Source organism: Somniosus microcephalus, chromosome 11 (assembly GCF_052327205.1).
Source record: "Somniosus microcephalus isolate GS21.2 chromosome 11, FLI_Smic_1.0, whole genome shotgun sequence".
Classification (NCBI taxonomy): domain Eukaryota; kingdom Metazoa; phylum Chordata; class Chondrichthyes; order Squaliformes; family Somniosidae; genus Somniosus; species Somniosus microcephalus.
In genome coordinates, this window is record NC_140997.1 from 214,215,066 (window position 1) to 214,237,805 (window position 22,740).

At 47.2% G+C, this 22,740-nt stretch overlaps 1 protein-coding gene across 2 annotated transcripts in view; it reads left to right on the top strand.

The window, feature by feature from the left end:
- Positions 1-19,454: 19,454 nt before the first annotated feature.
- The window catches only part of LOC147111218 (interleukin-17 receptor C-like), a 100,505-nt gene continuing 97,219 nt past the window's right edge, over positions 19,455-22,740 (top strand). The window contains exon 1 of one of the 2 annotated variants that reach the window (XM_086001890.1): positions 19,455-20,415. In XM_086001890.1, the coding sequence (XP_085858016.1) occupies positions 20,212-20,415 (204 nt within the window). In that variant the 5' untranslated portion in view covers positions 19,455-20,211. The remainder of the gene's footprint in view (positions 20,416-22,740) is intronic. The other variant, XM_086001891.1, reaches the window with a different exon arrangement.

Below are 22,740 nucleotides of genomic sequence, written 5' to 3' on the forward strand. Positions count from 1 at the left end.
GGACCCCCCACCCCAGCGCCATTTAAAAGGATCATCAACTACTTACAGGTGAGTTGCTGGTTGATTTCTTCTGGCTAGTTGCTACGACTTTCTATAGGTGTTTAAAGTTGCCAAAGTCTACAGCGAGTAGTGTGGCAGCAATGTTCCCGTTAATTCCCATTCAAAATACCGCACATGCGCAGTTTTTCCTATTTAAAAGCTGGCGAGCTGGCTGCACGGGAGCTGCAGTGTGCTGCGTGGTCATGCAGCCATGCAGCTTAAAGGGAACGTTGTGTGGCAGGTGCTGAAGGACTTTTTCCTGACTTCAAGGCTTCTGCGCAAACCACTTGCTGCCAGACCTGGGTGCACTAGTAGGAATTCCCCTTGGAATCCAGCATGACTGGGAGAATGAGCAGAGGGCGCACAGAGCAGGACAAGCTGCTGGAAGAGAGAGGAGGAAGAGGAGGGGGAGGAACAGAAGGGCTCTCAGCAGGAGGCCATATTCACCCAGGGTTTTCAGGGAGCAATTCTCCTGCCTGAACCTTAGCAAGGTATAATGTGCGAGATGTCTGTGCTTCAATAAGGGTGTCCTCACTGAAATCTGCCACCTGCTGCAGCCACAACTGCAACCGCAGTACAGGGCAAGGACCGCATTGCCAGTGGCTGTGAAGGTGACCGTGATGATAAACTTTTATGCGTCGGGCTCCTTCCAGGCTGGAGCTGGAGTTATTTGCAGCATCTCGCAGTTTGCCGTCCACTGTTGCGTAAGGGAGGTCACTGAGGCTCTCTATTCAAAGAGAGCTGACTACATTCTATTCTCTCTTGTTAGAGACCAGTAGGCAGAGCGAGCACGCGGCTTCGCTGGGATTGCAGGCTTCCACATGGTGCAGGGGGCCATTAACTGAACACACATCACTTTGCAGGCACTGCATGTCACCGCTGCCATATACTGGAACCGAAAAGGATTCCACTCCCTCAATGTCCAGTTGGTGTGCGACCATAGCAAGCGAATGATGCAGGTCAATGCCGGTTATCCTGGCAGCAGTCATGATGCTTTCATTCTGCGGCAGTCCGCTGTGCCATCTGCATTTGAGCCACCACGGCAAACCAAAGGGTGGCTACTGGGCGACCAGGGATATCCGCCGACCGCATGGCTGATGACTCCGGTGCGCAACCCACGCACACGTGCGCAGCATGCATACAATGAAAGCCATGTTGCCACATGAAATGTGATAGAGCAGACCATTGATGTGCTGAAACAATGCTTCCACTGCCTGGACCGCTCTGGAGGATTCCTGCAATACTCGGCAGAACGAGTGCCAAGATTCATGGTGGTCTGCTGAATGCTGCACAACCTCACCACCATGAGGGCACTGTAGTGTATGTACCCGTCTACCCTTAAGGAAATTATTGTATGTAATCGTTCACCTTTAAGGGAACTACTTTAAGTGTGGCACTACTTGTTTGGCTTCTGTATACTGTAATACCGACAGTGACCACACCAGTATATAAGTGTTGTGACAGGATAACTGGGGCAGATTCGCCCTGACCTCTGAATAGTAAAGACCTGTTTGTTTGTACTTCAAAAGTCTGTGTATTTATTTACTGCACAACCCACAGACTTTACAGTGGCGACGAGTCCGATCGTACCCTGCGGCAAGATTACCAAAGCAAGAAGAGCGTCGAAGAGAGGCAACCGCCCTCGTCGTGCTGCTGGAAGAAAACACGAGGCTGCAGCAGGAGAAAGGTGGAAGACTTTAGCAACAAAAGCTTCCGTCTGCAACAGGCACTGACTACCCTTCTACCACGGTACAGAGTGAGCCGATCAGCAGGGAACAAGGCGGCCGAAGAGACTGTGAGTAGGGGAAGGTGTAGAGAATATCCGGAGGATAAGGGCAGAGCACTCGACCTCGGTCGAGGGGGAGCTGAGCCGGTCAAAAGTCGGGTCCAACGGCGTCGGGTGACAGCCGGACCGCGATCGGCGGGAAAAATCCGGGCAGCGACCGCAGCCACGAAGCGCTGAGCCTGCGAGTAGGCGCGGGAAGAGAAATCCAGCCGCAGCCGGGGAGGGAAACACCGGTCTGCGAGAGGGCTGGGGAGGCGAACGGGAACCGTGCGGGTGAGAGCCGGGTGCGGAGTGAGAGACTGCGAGGAGCCAGTCCAGCGGCTGAGCTGTTCTCCACCAATGGGGTACTCAGAGCCGGCAAAACCGAACGTGCGGGAGTGGGAGAGCGAACAGGAGCCGAGAACGGGGAGAGAGACTGCGCGAGAGCCAGTCCAGCGGCTGAACTGTTCTCCACCTACGGAGTACCCAGAGCCGGTAGAACCGAACGTGCGGGAGAGGGAGAGACAGAGCCGAGCACAGGGAGAGAGAGACTGCGCGAGGGCCAGTCCAGCGGCTGAACTGTCCTCCGTTAACGGGGTGTACCCAGCGCCGGTAGAGCCGTGCGGCCAGGAGGATAAGACAGAGCCGAGTAGGGGGAGCTGTGCGAGAGCCAGCCCAGAGGCTGAACCTGTCCGCTGCGGGGAAAGCGTACCACTTCCACCAGGAAGAAACGCGGGAAGCCGCCATTAGGCGGAGGAGCCGACAGAAGCGGGAAACCGCCATTGAAGTGGGCGGGGAGAGAAAGGAAGAGCGGGAAACCGCCAAATTCGCGGGAAAAGCCGCCATCTTAAAAAAAAAATACATAAGAATTTAAAGAAATATTTGTGTTGTACCCAAAGAAAGGAAGATGCCTAAGCGTGGGGACAGCAACGATTTTAACTCCGAAATAGAAGACTGGCCCACGTACGTGGAACGTATTGAGATACATTGTAAGGCTAACAAAATAGCTAAGGAGGAAAAAGCTGTAACCTTACTTAACATGATGGGTGCGAAAACATTCGGATTGTTGAAACATCTTCTCTCTCCAGCTAAACCGGCGGATCAGACTTTCGAGGATATAGTAGCGGTGCTGAAGGATCACTTGAACCCCACACCGTTGAAGCTGGCTGAACGATTCAGATTCTATGCGAGAACGCAGAAGAAAGACGAAAGCAACGCGGAATACTTGGTCGAACTGCGGAGGCTAGCGAAACACTGCCAGTTCGGAGGGAATCTGACAGAGGCACTGCGAGACAAGTTCGTATGTGGATTGTCCAAAGAAGGGACGCAAAAGCGACTACTGGAAGAGAACAACCTCACACTTGACAGGGCTGTCCTTATAGCCGCATCATACGAAGCCGCAGCAAAAGGAACGGCGGTAATGCAGCGGAAGGCGGTGGCACTAGGGGTGGATCACATCACCTCGAGGACTACGAAATGCTATCGTTGTGGGAAGACAACACACGACCAGAAGCGTTGCTGGGGTAAAAACCAAGAATGCCGGAAATGTGGCAAGATCGGGCACATAGCTAAAGTGTGCCGGTCAGGAACGACGTACAACAATAACGAGTCCTCACAAAAATGGTACAGAAAGGTACAAGAGGCGACTAGGAAGAGTCTGAAGGAACAGAAGTCGGACTCACACTCCAAATGCAAAGGACTGGACAGTCTGAGAATCCACAACGTGAGCAATGAAGCTGACCGACAAACTATCTGGATAACGCTACAGATTGCAAAGGTCCAAGTAAAAATGGAAGTGGACACCGGATCGGCGTTGACGGTCATGAATAAGCATGACTATAAGAAATTTTTCAAGCATATTCCACTACGGGATACGGAACTAGTACTACAGACATACACGGGGCACAAAGTATTTCCCATCGGAATGATAGAAGTCAAGGTGAGATACAAGGATAAAGATCATCACCGGTTGGATCTGTATGTATTGCCTGAGGGAGGACCACCACTCCTGGGACGGGAGTGGATCCGAAAAATAAAATTGGACTGGCAGTCCCTAAACACCATGACGGTGGATTCCGAAAAAGAGGATGTCAAACCTGAACGGTTGTCCAGAATATTAGACGAAGCTAAGGAGGTATTCCAGCAAGGACTGGGAACGCTGCGAGGTATTAAAGCAAAGGTTAAGATTGCAGAAAATGCAAGCCCAAAGTTTTTTAAGGCCAGATCAGTTCCTTACGCAATACGACCAGCGGTGGAGGCAGAACTGGAAGAACTTGAACGATCAGGGGTTCTGTCAAAAGTGGACTGGAGTGAGTGGGCCACGCCCATTGTTCCCGTCATGAAGTCCTCACCGAGTAATAAGCCTGAGGGACCGGGGAAGGTCCGTATCTGCGGAGATTTCAAGATTACTGTGAATCCGGTGCTTCACACGGTACAATACCCGCTTCCGCGGATTGAAGATATCTTTGCTTCGTTGGCTGGAGGGAAACATTTCACGAAAATAGATCTGGCTCAAGCATATCTACAGATGGAGGTCGAGGAAGAGTCACGCCAGTACCTCACCATCAACACTCACAGAGGCTTGTATCGCTACAATAGACTGGTCTTTGGGGTAGCTTCGGCGCCAGCAATTTGGCAGAGGGCCATGGAACAGGTGTTACAAGGAATTCCAAGCACGCAGTGCTACTTAGATGACATTTTAATCACGGGAAAAGATGAGGAAGAACACCTCACGAATTTGAAACTGGTACTCACCAGGTTGAAGGAGTATGGCCTTCGGGTTAATCGCAAGAAGTGTGAGTTCTTCCAAAAACGGATCTCATACTGCGGTCATGTCATTGACCGAGAGGGACTACATAAGTCACCCGAAAAGATAGAAGCGGTTGTGAAGGCCCCCGCCCCAGGAAACGTATCACAGTTAAGATCATTCTTGGGGTTGATTAATTACTATCACAAGTTTCTGCCAAATTTATCCACGGTACTGCATCCGCTGAATGACCCGTTGCGGAAAGAAACACCATGGAAGTGGAGTGAGGAATGCAAAAAGGCTTTTCGCAGAAGCAAGGAGTTGATTACCTCTGAAGAAGTGTTGGCTCATTTCAACCCAGCATTACCCCTTCGTCTAGCTTGCGATGCTTCCCCGTACGGAATTGGGGCAGTACTCTCGCATAGGCTACCAAATGGCTCGGAAAGGCCAGTGGCTTTCGCGTCCCGATCATTGACACCCGCGGAGCGAAATTACGCACAAATAGATAGGGAGGCCCTCAGTCTGGTGTGGGGCGTGAAGAAATTCAACCATTACCTACAATGTAAAAAGTTCACATTGCTGACAGACCACCAGCCGTTGGTGTCCATATTCAACCCAAATAAGGCCGTTTCCACCATGACAGCACAAAGGTTACAAAGGTGGTCCGTGTTACTTGGGGCACACCAATACGAAATTGAGTACAAAAGGTCTAAACAGCATGGGAATGCTGATGGGTTGTCACGCTTGCCATTGCCGATGGTAGAAGAAGCGAGTATAGTGGACCCAGTAGAGTTGTTCCACTCATCCATAGTGGAGTGTCTACCGATAACAAACTCAATGATTGAGAATGAGACAAGGAATGACCCGATTCTTTCACGAGTCTATGATGTAACGGTGGAGGGATGGCCAGCACAGAGCGAACCAACACTGCAAGCATTTGCACAGAGGAAAGAACAACTGTCAGTGTGTCGAGGGACCCTGATGTGTGGATCTAGAGTGGTGATTCCACCCAAACTCCAAAAGAAGGTGCTAAAGGAGCTGCACGAAGGACATCTGGGGGGAGTAAAGATGAAAAATCTAGCAAGAGCGTTTGTGTGGTGGCCAGGCATTGATAGAGACATAGAGGAGATCACGAAGAACTGCCTAGGATGTCAGAAGGTTCAGAATGCGCCACCACAGGCTCCTCTGCACCCATGGGAGTGGCCCTCATCTCCCTGGCAAAGAGTACACATCGACTTTGCTGGTCCATTTATGGACTCGATGTTCCTAATAGCGGTAGATGCCCACTCCAAGTGGCCAGAAGTAATTAAGATGACCACCACCACAACGGAAAAAACCATCACGGTGTTAAGGACTATGTTTGCTCGGAATGGCCTGCCAGAACAGATCTGTTCTGACAATGGACCGCAATTTGTATCTGAGGAATTTAAGAAATTCTTAAAGAGCAATGGGGTTAGACATTACACGTCAGCCCCATACCATCCCACCTCCAATGGATTGGCTGAAAGGTTTGTCCAGACCTTCAAGAAGGCCGTAAAGGCCATGAGTAATGAAGACATAAGTTTACAGCATAAGGTGGATAGTTTTTTGTTGGCATACCGAAATGCAACCCATGCGGTCACGAATCAAACTCCCGCGATGATGTTTTGTAATAGACTCCTACGATGTCGGCTGGATTTACTCAAACCAAACGTCAGAAGGGACGTAGAGAACCGGCAATTCCAGGGCATGAACGAAGGGCCACTAGATCCTTCCAGACCGGTCAACGAGTTTTGGCCCGGGACTATCGTACTGAGAAATGGCAGCCTGGAACGATTGGAAAAAGGCTAGGCCCGTTGATGTACACTGTGGACATTGGAGACAATATAATAAGGCGCCATGTTGACCAGATCATAGGATCCACCACAAATGGGCCCCCGACTTCACCACCTTACCCGGATAAGGTTGAGACTGAGTTACCCAGAACACCTACGTCCGATCTGGTAGTTCTGGAGTCAGAGGAACCTGACACTGTGCTTCGAGCCGATTCAACTTTACCAGAAACACCTACTAGCCCGCTTGGAATGACGACACCACTGCGGCGTTACCCGGACAGAATCCAGAAACCTCCCGAAAGACTGAATCTATGAACTGTCTTAAATAAATCTGTATATATATATGTGATAATGTATGTCCACTATGGACTCAGTATGTTGAAAGCTAAAAAGGGAGGATTGTAGTGTATGTACCCGTCTACCCTTAAGGAAATTATTGTATGTAACCGTTCACCTTTAAGGGAACTACTTTAAGTGTGGCACCGCTTGTTTGGCTTCTGTATACTGTAATACCGACAGTGACCACACCAGTATATAAGTGTTGTGACAGGATAACTGGGGCAGATTCGCCCTGACCTCTGAATAGTAAAGACCTGTTTGTTTGTACTTCAAAAGTCTGTGTATTTATTTACTGCACAACCCACAGACTTTACAGGCACAACCCTTACCACCAGCGATATGGCGAGTAACTGAGGAAGAGGAGGAGGAGGAGGAAGAGGAAGGGAGGAGGCAACCTAGACAGCCCCTTTTTGGCCGCACTGTCCATGACAAACTCATCCGAGTACGATACCGGTAACTGCAACCCCAATTCCCCATTCACCAACAGTCCCATACCTTCCCTTCCCTCAGTCACTGACCATCATAGCATCCACTGGGCCACAATGCAAAAATAAAAGCCTCCACAGAATAAACATTCCAAACCAAATGTATAAATCAAATCATGCCATATTGCATACAAACATAAACTAATCACCCTTGTGCATTCCCTAAGTGCCTGTCTTCTGTGTGCCTTTGCCTGTCCTAGTGCTCCTACGCAGTGCTACCCCAGTGGCTGCAGCATGGTTGGCGGAAGGCTGCTGACTTTCAGTGGACGACACCGCACATGGCCTTGGAGGATGACCTCGAGCAGTTGTGTGCCTAGAAGGCTCGGCTGCGCACTGCATCAGCTCGGCATGGGCAGCAGCAGTCTGGGCTGGCTGGCTGACAGGCAACAGCAAGGGCACTGGCAGAGTGGCAGTGGTGGGCGGAAGAATGCTGTCATCCTGAGAGAGGACAGCAGGTGCCTCAGCAATCCTAGCAATGAAGACAGATTTCTGGACTGCTGTGACACCCTACGAGCCCCTTGGAATCCAGAGCCATGATGGCAGCAGTCTGAGCTTGCATGGCAGCAAGCTGACCTTGCATGACAGCAGTTTGAGCTTCCACTGCAGCAGTCAAACGTTGGGTGGGTGCTGCTTGTGCTGCAATGGAAGCTGAGACATTGGCCATCAGATGCTGCATCATGGTTGGGTTCACAAGTGCGCTAATGGAGTTGGCCATCACTTCCATCCTGGAAAGGATGGGCTCCAAGCTCTGTGCAAAGCCCTGTGCCAAGTTGGTGCCGGAACTCCTCCATGTTCCTTGACTTTCTGGCAGGCTTCTAAATGCACCAAGCATTTCATTGTGCATACCCTTCAGTGTTCTTCTGTAGCCTGCCCCATTGAAGTGCTCATCTGAGTCCTCTGCAGCAGAACTCGTGTGCGACCTCGCCCTCCGGCGAGCTGGCAACTGCGCAATCCTTGGCCCCTGCCCTGGCTTCAGGCCACTCGTGCCCAGTGTCTCACCACATGCAGATCCTGCCTCTATGCTATCCTCTAAATTATGCGCAGTGTCAGTATCTGAGCTGATGGCTGCGATTGTGAAATCAAATGATGGTGTGTCTTCATCATGACTGTCTTGTTGCTCTTCCACCACTGCCTGGCCAGGTGGCAGTTCTTGGGTATCTGAAAGGAGAAAGACACAAGGGTAAGGTTGTGGTGAGGGGTGGGGGCGGAAGCAAGAGGTGCATGCTTATACCATCTGCAGCTTGTAAATCAGAAGAGATTGTGGGATGAGGGGGAAGTGGGATGTGAGAAGGAGGATTAGGTATGAGGATACCATCATCTTCTATGGTTTCAGCCTCACCACAGGCCATGGCCTCAGCAATGGCCATCCCAAGAATGGCCAGTATCGTCTCCTCCATGGGGGTTAGGGCATGCAGGTGCGCCTGTCCCCTGCAGGTTAGCTCCTGCTGCCTCCAGTTGTGCGCCACCTTGCCCTGTAAGAGAGAGGGAAGTGTGTCAATGAGTGTTGTGCAGTTTGTTTGGGTAATGTGGCTGTCATGGTTGAATAGTGTGTGCAAGCTGTGAGATGTGGGTGTGAGGCTTGCAGCAGTGGTAAGTTTGTGAGGCTGAGGTGAAGCTAAGAATGTTAGGTATGAGTCCTGATTGATAGAGATTGTTGGTAGGTGAGTGTTGGGGGTGTGAGGCATTGAGCAGTGGCTGAGGCTAGTGGTGCAGTTGGTAGGATATGGCACTTGAAGATGCATTCACTGACCTTGACCACTCATGTGAAGTCATTGAACTTATTGAGGCAGGTCCTTGAGGCTTGACTCTTGGCAATGACCGCCATGGCTATCTGCTCCCACTGCCTTCTGAGCATGTGTCTGGAGGGCCTCCTGCCCCCCCTATGGATCTCTCCTCCTTTCCACCTCCTCCACCAAGGCCTCCAGTGCAACATCGGAAAACCTTGGAGCCCACTCTCTCTCATGTTGTGCCATTCTTGAGTGCTTCCCAGGTCAGATTCAGTTGTAGAACGACTTCCAGCACCTGCTCCAGACACAATGCACCTCCCCTTTAAGAGGGGCCGGCTAGCTTTAAGCAGAGCAGGCTAGCTTGAACTGGTGCTAGCCTCTCACGATTTTGGGCCCCCTGCTGATGCATGCGGCCAATCAACAGCACGGTTAATGCTGGCTGCATGCTGAAATCATGGAAATGAGCAGGCAGCTCGAAGTTGGCATCATGATCCCTACGCCTGTTTTCGGGAGTTATCGAATTTAGCCCCCGACATATTTAAAATCTCCCATAAAAATTCAAAACCTGAAGGAATGCGACTCCACACTTGTAATAGTAAATTTTCAGTACCAGAGAGGTTGATTGGCAGCAATTAGCAGGGTGCTTATGCTTGTAATAACAAGACTTAACTTTCTGTGGCGGGTGTAATGGGCAAATACAACAAGTTCCTAAAAAAATCGGGGAGTCTAAGGGTGAAGGTGCCATTTTTGCTAAGCTAATGGTGGAGCAGCGCAGCTCGGAGAGCAACTTTTGGATATTCACATTTCCTCCTCTCCTGAAGTTGTTGTACCACTTACCCATTAATAATGGCGAGCGCCATTATCCTTGCCGTTATTTTGACAGCAAATTCTGGCCCATTGTAACTGTTTCGGTAAGGGTCTGTGGAGTGGTGCAAATGTCCCAGGAAATTATTGCGTGGCATAAGTAATGGCATAAGTCACTCGCCATAATAATGGCATCCACCATAAATTCACCGTTTCTATGACATAAGTTTTCAGTAAATTCCAGCCAAACCTATTGATTCCTTTAAAGTATTCTATTGAACCGAATCAGGGCTATATGCTCTCATTATTCTGCTCATAATCTTATAACAAGTGCCAAAGATGATATTGGCAACCATACATGATCCATTTTGAATACAGCACTTCATTGTTCATTTTTCCTGCGTGACTGAAATGACAGAAATAAAAGATGCAACTTACAGATTTTGTAGTAAACCTCAGGAAATGTTAACATTTCATACTCAGAATCAATGGTTCATTCCCAGCGTTCGGAAAATCCTGGGACCAATCATAAGGGACAATTAGCTAATCAAGCAACTCAGAGAATTCCACCACAGACCTACACTCTGGCACTGTGTGTGTGTGTTCGACTTGAACAACTTGATGATAGATCCTGAGGAGTTCAAAGGGAAAGAGATGTCATCAAACACAAGAGTTTGCACATCAACCCTGAGTACAGACTGAGGATCGGAATCGGCAAACACTGGAATCCAAGCAACAAAAATGTCAGTTACCTTATCCATATGCCCAAGCTAATAAAAGCACCGTATCTATCAAACAGCTGGCTTAATAGGCAACCCAACAGACAACTGTGTCTAAGTGGAGAAACTGTTCAACAGTGTAGTAAAACACCAAAATTCCCAGTGTTTTCTGAACATCAGAACCATCAAACCCGATTTGGGTGCCGAAGCTATCAATGACAATTGTCTACATACCAAATATGTAGCATTGTAATGACCAAACCCTACACCAGTCCTTCAATACTGGATGTTGACAAAATCTCAGTAGAAGTGGAAAAGGTATAAGCAATGGAAGGGGTGAAAATTGATAGACAGGGTGTACTAGAAAGGCTGGGTATGCTTAGAGTGGATAAGTCGCCTGGTCCAGAAGGCTTGCATCCCAGGTTGCTAAGGGAATTGGGGGAGGAGATAGCGGAAGGGCTTGCCATAATTTTCCAATCTTCCCTAGATGCGGGGAAGGTGCCTGAGGATTAGAAAGTGGCAAATGTGACACCATTGTTCAAGAAAGGGTGTAAGGACAATCCTAGTAACTACAGGCCGGTCAGTTTAACATCAGTGGTGGGTAAAGTGTTAGAAACAATAATCAAGGAAAAAATTAACGGGCACTTGGAGAGGTTTAAGCTAATTAAGTAGAGCCAACACGGATTTGTAACAGGAAGATCATGTTTGACGAATCTAATTGAATTTTTTGATGAAGTAACAGGGAGGATTGATGAAGGGAATGCAATGGATGTTGTCTACATGGATTTTAGGAAGGTGTTTGACAAAGTACCACATAGAAGGCTGGTTAACAAAATTAAGGCTCATGGAATAGGTGGGTCAGTGGCAGCTTGGATAAGGAATTGGCTTAAGGACAGAAAACAGCAAGTTGTGGTAAATGGCTGTTTTTCAGACTGGAGGATGGTAGACAGTGGTGTTCCCCAAGGGTCAGTGCTGGGGCCACTGCTTTATTTGATATATATAAATGACCTGGATATTAGAATACAGAGTAGAATTTCTAAATTTGCCGATGGCACCAAACTTGGGGGGGTGGCAAACAGTGAGGATGATACCAATCGACTGCAACAGGACATAGAAAGGCTAGCAGAATGGGCAGTCAAGTGGAAGATGGAATTTAATACAGAGAAGTGTGAGGTGATGCATTTTGGCAGAAGGAACAGGGAGAGGCAATATACACTTAATGGCACAGTTTTAAAGAGTGTGCAGGGACAGAGGGACCTAGGAGTTAATGTGCATAGGTCCCTGAAGGTGGCAGGACATATTGAGAGAGTGGTTGGAAAGCATATGGAATCTTGGGCTTCATAAATAGAAATATTGGGGTCAATTTTCATTGACCCATGGAGTCGGCAGTGGAGGCGACCCGAATTCGGGGGTCCTGACACCATCCCGCCCCCAACCCGCCTCCATGTAAGTTTCAAAGGAGGCGGGTACCCGCCCCGCACTGGGACCCAGCTACCCGAGGTGGGAAGGGATTAGTGCCAATTAACTGCCTGTTAACAGGTAGTTAACAGGCAGTTTTTAGCCTAATCCCTATTTTAAAGCTTGAAGTGTGGGATTCCCGACGGCTCCAAACCACGCCAAGTTAGAGGAGTCGGGCCGTCGGGTTGAAGGACTTGGGGGGGTCGAGATGTCGGTGTTCAGGTGAGTGATGGGTGCATAATTGCAAAGGTAAGGGTGTTTGGTGTGTCTAAAATGTGTAAAGAAGTTTAAATTACCTGTACTTACCTTTACAGCCTTCCTTCCTCTAGGTTTCGGGAGTCCACCATCTAACCGGCACAGAAAGCAGAATGGCTGTGATCTGTCAAAAGTGACAGCCTGCAGCTTTCTGTGCTGGTGAGATTTCAAACTGAGTCTGTGTAGAAGGACTCAGGTTAGAAGTAAGACTGTCAGTGTTTGACAGCTTCAAACAGCTGTGAAATGCTGATATTTCATCTGTCAAAACATCTTAGAAACATAGAAACATAGAAGATAGGAGCAGGAGTAGGCCATTCGGCCCTTCGAGCCTGCTCCGCCATTCAATGAGATCATGGCTGATCATCCAAATTCAGTACTTTGTCCCTGCCTTCTCCCCATATCCCTTGATCCCTTTAGCCTTAAGAAATATATCCAACTCTTTCTTGAATATATTTAATGAACTGGCCTCCACCGCCCTCTGTGGCAGAGAATTCCACAGGTTCACCACTCTCTAGGTGAAGAAATTCCTCCTCATTTCAGTCCTAAATGGCTTACCCCTTATCCTTAGACTATGACCCCTGGTTCTGGACTCCCCGGCCATCAGAAACATCCTTCCTGCATCTAGTTTGTCCAGGCCTGACAGAATTTTATAGGTTTCGATGAGAACCCCTCTCAATCTTCTAAACTCCAGTGAGTATAAGCCCAATCGACACAATCTCTCCGCATACGTCATTACTGCCATCCCAGGTATCAACCTGGTGAATCTTCGCTGCACTCCTTCCATGGTAAGAACGTCCTTCCTCAGGTAAGGCGACCAAAACTGCACACAATACTCAAGGTGCGGTCTCACCAAGGCCCTGTACAACTGTAGCAAGACATCCTTGTTCCTGTACTCGAACCCTCTTGCTACGAAGGCCAACATACCATTTGCCTTCTTAACCGCCTGCTGCACCTGCATGCTTACCTTCAGCGACTGGTGCACAAGAACACCCAGGTCTCTTTGCACTTCCCCTTCTCCCAATCTATTGCCATTCAAATAATAATCTGCCTTCCTGTTTTTGCCACCAAAGTGGATAACCTCACATTTATCCACATTATAGTGCATTTGCCATGTTTCTGCCCAATCACCCAACCTGTCCAAATCGTACTGGAGTTTCACGACATCCTCCTCACAGCATACCCTCCCACCCAGTTTTGTGTCGTCTGCAAACTTGGAGATATTACATCCAATTCCCTCGTCCAGATCATTAATATATATTGTGAACAGCTGGGGTCCTAGGACCGATCCTTGCGGTACCCCACTAGTCACTGCCTGCCACTCGGAAAACGACCCGTTTATTCCAATTCTTTGCTTTCTGTCCACCAACCAGTTCTCTATCCAAGTCAATACCTTGCCCCCAATCCCGGTGCCTTAATTTTGCACGCTAATCTCTTATGTGGGACCTTATTGAAAGCCTTCTGAAAGTCCAAATACACCACATCCACTGGTTCTCCCTTATCTATTTTACCAGTTACATCCTCAAAAAATTCCAGTAGATTAGTCAAGCATGATTTACCTTTTGTAAATCCATGTTGACTTTGTCTGATCCTGTCACTGCTTTCCAAGTGCTCTGCTATTACATCTTTTATAATGGACTCTAGCATTTTCCCCACTACCGATGTCAGGCTTACTGGTCTATAATTCCCTGCTTTTTCTCTACCCCCTTTTTTGAATAGTGGGGTAACATTAGCTACCCTCCAATCCATGGGTACTGTTCCAGAGTCTATCGAGTTCTGGAAGATGACCAGCAATGCATCTACTATTTCTAGGGCCACTTCCTTAAGTACCCTGGGATGTAGACCATCAGGCCCTGGGGATTTATCGGCCTTCAGTCCCATCAATTTTCCTAACCCCATTTCCCTACAAATACTGATTTCTTTCAGTTCCACCCTTTCATCAGACCCTATGTTCCCCGGCATCTCTGGGAGGTTATTTGTGTCCTCCTTTGTGAAGACAGAACCAAAATATGTATTTAGTTGGGGTGCCATTTCTTTGTTCCCCATTATAAATTCCCCTGATTCTGACTGCAAGGGACCTACGCTTGACTTCACCAATCTTTTTCTCTTCACATATCTATAAAAGCTTTTACAGTCAGTTTTTATGTTCCCTGCAAGCTTACTCTCATATTCTATTTTCCCTTTCTTAATTAATCCCTTTGTCCTCCTTTGCTGAATCTTAAACTGCTCCCAATCCTCAAGATTATTGCTTTTTCTGGCCAATTTATATGTCCTCTCCTTGGATCTTATGCTATCCCTAATTTCCCTTGTTAGCCACGGTTGAGTCACCTTTTTTGTTTTATTTTTATGCCAAACTGGGATGAACAAATTCTGTAGCTGATCCATTTGGTCTTTGAATGTTTGCCATTGCCTATCCACCGTCAACCCTTTGAGTGCCATTCTCCAATCAATCCTACCCAACTCGCTCCTGAAGGAAGGAAGGCTGTAAAGGCAAGTACATGTAAGTAAAACTTCTTTAAACACTTTACACACACCAAACACACATACCTTTGCACTCATGCACCCATCACTCACCTGGACACCGGACATTTCGACCCCTCCAAGCCCTTCATCCCGACGGTCCGCCTCCTCTAACTTGGCGTGGTTTGGAGCCGTCGGGAATCCCACAATTCAACATTAAAAATAGGGATTAGGCTAAAACCTGCCTGTTAACTACCTGTTAACAGGCAGTTAATTGGCACTAATCCCCTTCCCGCCTCGGGGAGGCAGGTCCCAGTGCAGGTCAGGCACCCGCCGCCTTTGAAACTGGCATGGAGGCGGGTTGGGTGCGGGGTGGGTTTGTGCCCCCCGATTTCGGGATTTTAGCCCCCCACACACCTCCAATCCCATCTCCACGGCCCAATGAAAATCCTGCCCATAGAGTCATAACGGCACAGAAGGAGGCCATTCGGCCCATCAAGACTGTGGTAGCTCTCTGTAGAGCAATCCAGTCAGTCCCACTCTATCCCTGTAGCCCTGCAAGTTTATTTCCCTCAAGTGCCTATCCAGTCTCCCCTTGAAAACATTGAGTGTCTCCACTTCACCACTTCCGTCAGCAGCGAGTTCCATGTGTTCACCACTCGCTGCGTAAAAAAGTTTTCCCTCACGTCCCCCCTGTATCTCTTGCCCAAAACCTTAAATCTGTGTCCCCTAGTCCTTGTACCATCAACGAGTGTGAACAGCCTTTCCCCGTCTAGCCTATCCAAACCTGTCATAATCTTGTTCACCTCTATCAAATCACCCCTCAACCTCCTTTGCTCTAATGAAAAAAAATCCAGCTTCTCCAAACTGTCCTTGTAGCTAAGATCCCTCATCCCCAGAACCATTCTGGTAAATCTCCTCTGCACCCTCTCAAGGACCTTCACATCCTTCCTATAGTGTGGTGACCAGAACTGGATGCAATACGCCAGTTGTGGCCTTACCAGTGCTTTATAAAGCTTCAGCATAACTTCTCTACTTTTGTACTCAATGGGGGTGATTTTCATTCAGAAGTCGGGAAGGAGGTGGGACTACAACTTTCGTGGTTGTAGTCCCGCCTCCATCGAGATGTGGCCAATCCACGCGATTTTAACTTGATTGACCTTGTTGAGCCCGCCCAGCGGGTTCAACAGGCTAATTAAGGGCCATCCGGCAACAGGTGACGTCACAGATTGAAATTTCATCTGTCAAGGGAAATTAGGGATAGCATAAGATCCAAGGAGAGGACATATAAATTGGCCAGAAAAAGCAATAATCCTGAGGATTGGGAGCAGTTTAGGATTCAACAAAGGAGGACAAAGGGATTAATTAAGAAAGGGAAAATAGAATATGAGAGTAAGCTTGCAGGGAACATAAAAAACTGACTGTAAAAGCTTTTATAGATATGTGAAGAGAAAAAGATTGGTGAAGTCAAGCGTAGGTCCCTTGCAGTCAGAATCGGGGGAATTTATAATGGGGAACAAAGAAATGGCACCCCAACTAAATACATATTTTGGTTCTGTCTTCACAAAGGAGGACACAAATAACCTCCCAGAGATGCCGGGGAACATAGGGTCTGATGAAAGGGTGGAACTGAAAGAAATCAGTATTTGTAGGGAAATGGTGTTAGGAAAATTGATGGGACTGAAGGCCGATAAATCCCCAGGGCCTGATAATCTACATCCCAGGGTACTTAAGGAAGTGGCCCTAGAAATAGTAGATGCATTGCTGGTCATCTTCCAGAACTCGATAGACTCTGGAACAGTACCCATGGATTGGAGGGTAGCTAATGTTACCCCACTATTCAAAAAAGGGGGTAGAGAAAAAGCGGGGAATTATAGACCAGTAAGCCTGACATCGGTAGTGGGGAAAATGCTAGAGTCCATTATAAAAGATGTAATAGCAGAGCACTTGGAAAGCAGTGACAGGATCGGACAAAGTCAACATGGATTTACAAAAGGTAAATCATGCTTGACTAATCTACTGGAATTTTTTGAGGATGTAACTGGTAAAATAGATAAGGGAGAACCAGTGGATGTGGTGTATTTGGACTTTCAGAAGGCTTTCGATAAGGTCCCACATAAGAGATTAGCGTGCAAAATTAAGGCACATGGGATTGGGGGCAAGGTATTGACTTGGATAGAGAACTGGTTGGTGGACAGAAAGCAAAGAATTGGAATAAACGGGTCGTTTTCCGAGTGGCAGGCAGTGACTAGTGGGGTACCACAAGGATCGGTCCTAGGACCCCAGCTGTTCACAATATATATTAATGATCTGGACGAGGGGATTGGATGTAATATCTCCAAATTTGCAGACGACACAAAACTGGGTGGGAGGGTATGCTGTGAGGAGGATGTCGTGAAACTCCAGTACGATTTGGACAGGTTGGGTGATTGGGCAGAAACATGGCAAATGCACTATAATGTGGATAAATGTGAGGTTATCCACTTTGGTGGCAAAAACAGGAAGGCAGATTATTATTTGAATGGCAATAGATTGGGAGAAGGGGAAGTGCAAAGAGACCTGGGTGTTCTTGTGCACCAGTCGCTGAAGGTAAGCATGCAGGTGCAGCAGGCGGTTAAGAAGGCAAATGGTATGTTGGCCTTCGTAGCAAGAGGGTTCGAGTACAGGAACAAGGATGTCTTGCTGCAGCTGTACAGGGCCTTGGTGAGACCGCACCTTGAGTATTGTGTGCAGTTTTGGTCGCCTTACCTGAGGAAGGACGTTCTTACCATGGAAGGAGTACAGCGAAGATTCACCAGGCTGATACCTGGGATGGCAGGAATGACGTATGAGGAGAGATTGTGTCGATTGGGCTTATACTCACTGGAGTTTAGAAGATTGAGAGGGGATCTCATCGAAACCTATAAAATTCTGTCAGGCCTGGACAGACTAGATGCAGGAAGGATGTTTATGATGGCTGGGGAGTCCAGAACCAGGGGTCATAGTTTAAGGATAAGGGGTAAGCCATTTAGGACTGAAATGAGGAGGAATTTCTTCACCCAGAGAGTGGTGAACCTGTGGAATTCTCTGCCACAGAGGGCGGTGGAGGCCAGTTCATTAAATATATTCAAAAAGGAGTTGGATATATTTCTTAAGGCTAAAGGGATCAAGGGATATGGGGAGAAGGCAGGGACAGGGTACTGAATTTGGATGATCAGCCATGATCTCATTGAATGGCGGAGCAGGCTTGAAGGGCCGAATGGCCTACTCCTGCTCCTATCTTCTATGTTTCTATGTTTCTAGGTCTCGGGAGTCCCTCATCTCACTGGCACAGAAAGCAGAATGGCTGCGAGCTGTCAGAAATTGCAGCATTCAGCTTTCTGTTCTGAGGAGATCTCTAAATCATCCTGAGAGGAAGAAATTAACTTAGAGTACAGATTGTCAGTGTTTGACAGCTTCCAGCAGCTGTGAAATGCTGATATTTCATCTGTCAAAAGGTCTTGACAGATGAAATATCAATCTATGACATCACCTGTTGCCGGGTGGCCCTTAATTGGCCTGCTGAGCCCGCTGGGTGGGCTCAACAAGGTCAATCAAGTCAAAATCGCGTAGGTTGGCTAGAACTCGATGGAGGTGGGACTACAACCCCGAAAGTTGTAGTCCCGCCTCCTACCCGACTCCTCAATGAAAATCCAGCCCTATGACTGTATGACCTGTATATGGAATTCCAATGAAACAAACCAATTCCAAATCAGATGCCATGCCAGAATCTTGCCATTGCTTCCTATTCCTCTTGTTGATTGTAATGATGTGGCACATCATCATAAGAATACAGGGACAAAAAGTTTACTGCATCATCCAAATATTCTTCCAGGAATCAATCTGACCATTTTGTTCTTTCTCTCGAAAGACCATATCCTCTGCTTGTTTTGAATCAGGAATTAATCCCAATTAATCAATCCTGACTGTTTCAGCTGACTCTAATTACCGGAACTATTTCCATTGGTTTGTCGACATCTACGTGTGAGGTTTTCACATTAGCAGTGAATGTAAATATATAGAGAGCACTGTTTGCATTGTGTTACACTTGGTGTACTCTTTGAAATGCCAGTGAACGCCTGTTTATCTTAAATTCCTGGAATGTTTATCACATTAAACATAGCAAATTTGCTGCCAAAAGTCACAGAGGCAGCAACAGCTTTTCGTCCAGTGTGGTTTTTGTTAAGTGATTTCCATTTTTGCCTCAGTCACATTGTTAAATGAATGTGTTGTGGGATCAATATATGCAAATAGGCTGATTACAGTTTTCATTTTTGGGGAATCTAATGTAACTTCGCAAATGAGCTGACCTTTTATTTGGTAGTACTTGTTACAATACATCAACTTCATAATAAATCCATTACATTCATTAACCACAATAAGGCTAACCTTAACAAAAAACAGCTTTAAGATTCGCAAATGAGTTGACAGCTTGTCAGGGCCTCTTGAAAAGGAGATCCGATCAGCATAAGTGCCCAAAATGTAAAATTACACAAAATACATACATTTAAAGCCCCACACTACTCCCAGAGAATGTATGTTTCAAGATAGGAGGTTTGAACCAAAGATATAAGAAACCTTTTGAAAGAAATAGTTTGGAAGCTGAAGATATTTTTGTATTTTATGGAACACGTCCTCTATGGGGAAACAGTTCTACCACCAGTTGAGTTTCGTCACAAGTTTGTTAAATAAACACTTGTAAATTTACAATAAGGTATTCCTTGCACTATTTGAGTTGAAAGGTAATAAAAGCAAGGCTGTCCCTTCACTGCAGTACTGAGGGAGTGCGGAATTGTCAGAGATGCCATCTTCGGATGCCTGGGGGACATAAAAGGTCCCATGGCACTATTAGAAGAACAAGGACGTTCTCCTGGTGGCCCGGCCAATATCTATTCCTCAAGCAATACTACCAAGAACAGATCATCTGATCATTATCGCATTGTTGTTTGCTGTGTGCAAATTGGCTGCCGCGTTTCCTACATTACAACAGCGACAACTCTTCAAAAAAGTACTTCAGTGGCTGTAAAGCGCTTTGGGGTGTCCGGTGGTCGTGAAAGGCACTATAGTAAATGCAAGTCTTTCAAGTTTTCTTTCGAAACGCATTTCCGTACAGACCGGCGGATAGAATAATAATCAGTTTACTTTCATAAGAGAGGCACTTGGACTCTGGAGTTGCCCTTTCGACTTCAGCTTGCAAGCAGAGTAATCCCGCTTCCAGTCAGTCGGGCTGTAGGACCCAGTGGAATCGGGCTGGTCTCCAGGAGGAAGCACTGACACCTGTTACGGTAACACGACAGAGCGGCACGGAGACTGGCAGCGCGGCCGGAGGCAGAGACTAGCACCGGGAGGCGAGGGATTCGAGGGGAACAGCCGGCGAGGGTGGGACCGGCCAGGCGGGGAAGATTACTGAGAGAAGCTCGGCCACAGGATCCTGACTGCAAGAGAGAGAGAGAAAAACATTATTGGAGACAAGACAATCAACAAATTGTCTCTTATTTCTGTCTGGTCTTTTGATCGTCGCATTTGTGTGTGAGTGTGTGTTTTATGGGAAGTGTGCGTGTGATGGGGATCAGTCACTTTATGAGATGGGACTGGGATTCCGAGAAACTGGACAACGTGATCCGATCGAAAGCGAACCTAGTTTCTCTCTCCTAAACAACAGCCAGTCCATGGCAACGCCGCGGATGCCGGCGATGTGGTCGATCCTGTGCCTCCTCCTATGCCTTACTGGCGTCTCCTGCCTGGAGAAGTTCGAAGGGCCTTTGTTTGAAGCCAGCTGCCCCCATGAGGTGAGACTTAGACCTTATTCTGGACATTGATCTCCTCCCTTCTTTCCTCCTCCCCTTCCCCTCACCTTCCCCACCCCCCCCCCTTCCCCCTCACCTCCTCCCCACCCCCCCCTTCCCCATTCCTTCCCCACCCCCCCTTCCCCTCACCTTTCCCCACCCCCCCCTTCCCCTCACCTTCCCCACCCCCCCCCTTCCCCTCACCTTCCCCATTCCTTCCCCACCCAATTCACAATTCAAATCGCTTTATTGGCATGATAAGTTACATCTTATGTTGCCAAAGCATCAAAATACATTTATGGTTGAGCACATAAACGCAGTTCTATTCATACAGTGTATAAACAGGTATATCCCTGAGTGTATATACATTCGCATTGTTTATATATATTCTTTTCTTAGTTTACTGGTTGTCCCTCTGTTCATGGCAAGCTGTAACATAGTGTGCCACCAGTGTTACACAGCTTCTCTCCTCTCCCAGTAGGAATGGGAGTTTTTGGTTGTCATTCAGATTTCTGAATTCAGGGCATATTTGTGAGAATTTTTGGTAGAAATTCTCCCTGATGTCCTGATATTTTCCACAGGCTGTGAGGAAGTGCATCTCTGTCTCCACTACTCCCTGACTGCAGTGAGAGCATATCCTGTCTTCTCTTGGCAGCCTGGTCTGCCTGTGTCTGCCTTTTTCGATCGCTAGGCTATGTTCGCTAAGTCTGTACCTTGTCAAGGTTCTTCTCAGTTTGTTATCCTTTACCATGGTCAGGTAATCAGCTATGTTGTATTGTCTGTTTAGGGCCAAGTAGCAATTGAGTTTGCTTTGGGTTTTTGTTGTTTCTGCCCAATATGTCAGATATTTTTTCCTTTTGCTTAGCGACGATTGTGTTGGGTCGAATTCTTTGTGTTACCCTGTCACTGTCCTGGGGCTGGTTATTGTTAGTAGTTACTTCACTGAGTCCCAGGACTAGTTGACTGAGGGTATTCTTCTTTATGGTCAGCTCTTGGCATTTCAGGGCGTCGTAGTGATAGCATTGGGGGTTGCTCATTTGTAGGTGATTCCAAAATTTGGTGGCTCTTTTTTGGATAGTGATTATTAATGGATATTGGCCTAGTTCCGCCCTGCATGCATTGTTTACTGTTTTCCTTTGAGTCCGGAGGATATTTTTACAGAATTCTGCATGTAGGATCTCAATTGGGTGTTTGTCCCATTTTGCGAATTCTCACTGCCATAGAGTGCAATTGGTTCAATTACTGATTTGAAAATTTTGAGCCAAATGCTAATTGGGATTTCTATTTGGATTGATTTTTTGATGGCATAGAAAGCCCTTCTTGCTTTCTCTTTCAGTTCATTCACAGCCAGTTTGAAGTTTCCCGTAGAACTGATTTTTAAGCCCAAGTATGTCTAGTTAGTGGTTTGTTCAATTTTGGTTGTTCCTACTGTGAAATTTATTTTGGGTCCCTGATGTTTGGATCTTTGCTGGAACACAAGGACTTCGGTTTTTTGGGGATTTATTGTCAGGGCCCAAGTCTGGCAGTACGACTCCAGCAGGTCCAGGATCTGCTGTAGACCCTCTTTAGTTGGTGACAGCAGAACCAGGTCGTCTGCATAGAGGAGGAATTTAACCTTGGATTCATATAGGGTGAGGCCGGGTGCTGTAGATTGTTCAAGTAGTTTTGCCAATGCATTTATGTAAATATTAAAGAGTGTCGGTGAGATTGGCGAGCCCTGCGTCACCCCCCGCCCCTGTGGGAAGTATTTTGTTTGTTTGTCTCCAATTTTAACAGCACATTTGTTGTTTGTATACATTGATTTAATTACATCATATGTTTTCCCTCCTACCCCGCTTTCGATAAGTTTCAGGAATAAACCGTCATGCCAGATGGAGTCGAAAGCCTTCTGGAAATCTACAAAGCATGTGTAGATTTTGCTTTTGTTATGGTGAACGTGTTTGTCAATTAGGGTCTGTAGGGTGAAGATATGATCGGATGTTCTATAGTTTGGCAGGAATCCAATTTAGCTTTTACTCAAGACATTGTGCTCCTCAAGGAAGTTTATAAGTCTTTTGTTTATGATGCCACAGAATACCTTCCCCAGGTTACTGTTTACACAGATGCCTCGATAGTTGTTTGGGGTCGATTTTGTCCCCACTTTTGTATATGGGCGTTATGAGTCCTTTGTTCCAGATATCAGGGAAATAACCGACACTCAGAACCAAGTTGAAGAGTTTTAGGATAGCCAGTTTCATTTTGTTGTCTGTGTGTTTAATCATCTCGCTGAGTATGCCGTCTGTCCCGCAGGCTTTTCCTGGTCGCAGGTCCTTGAGTTTTTCAAGAAGT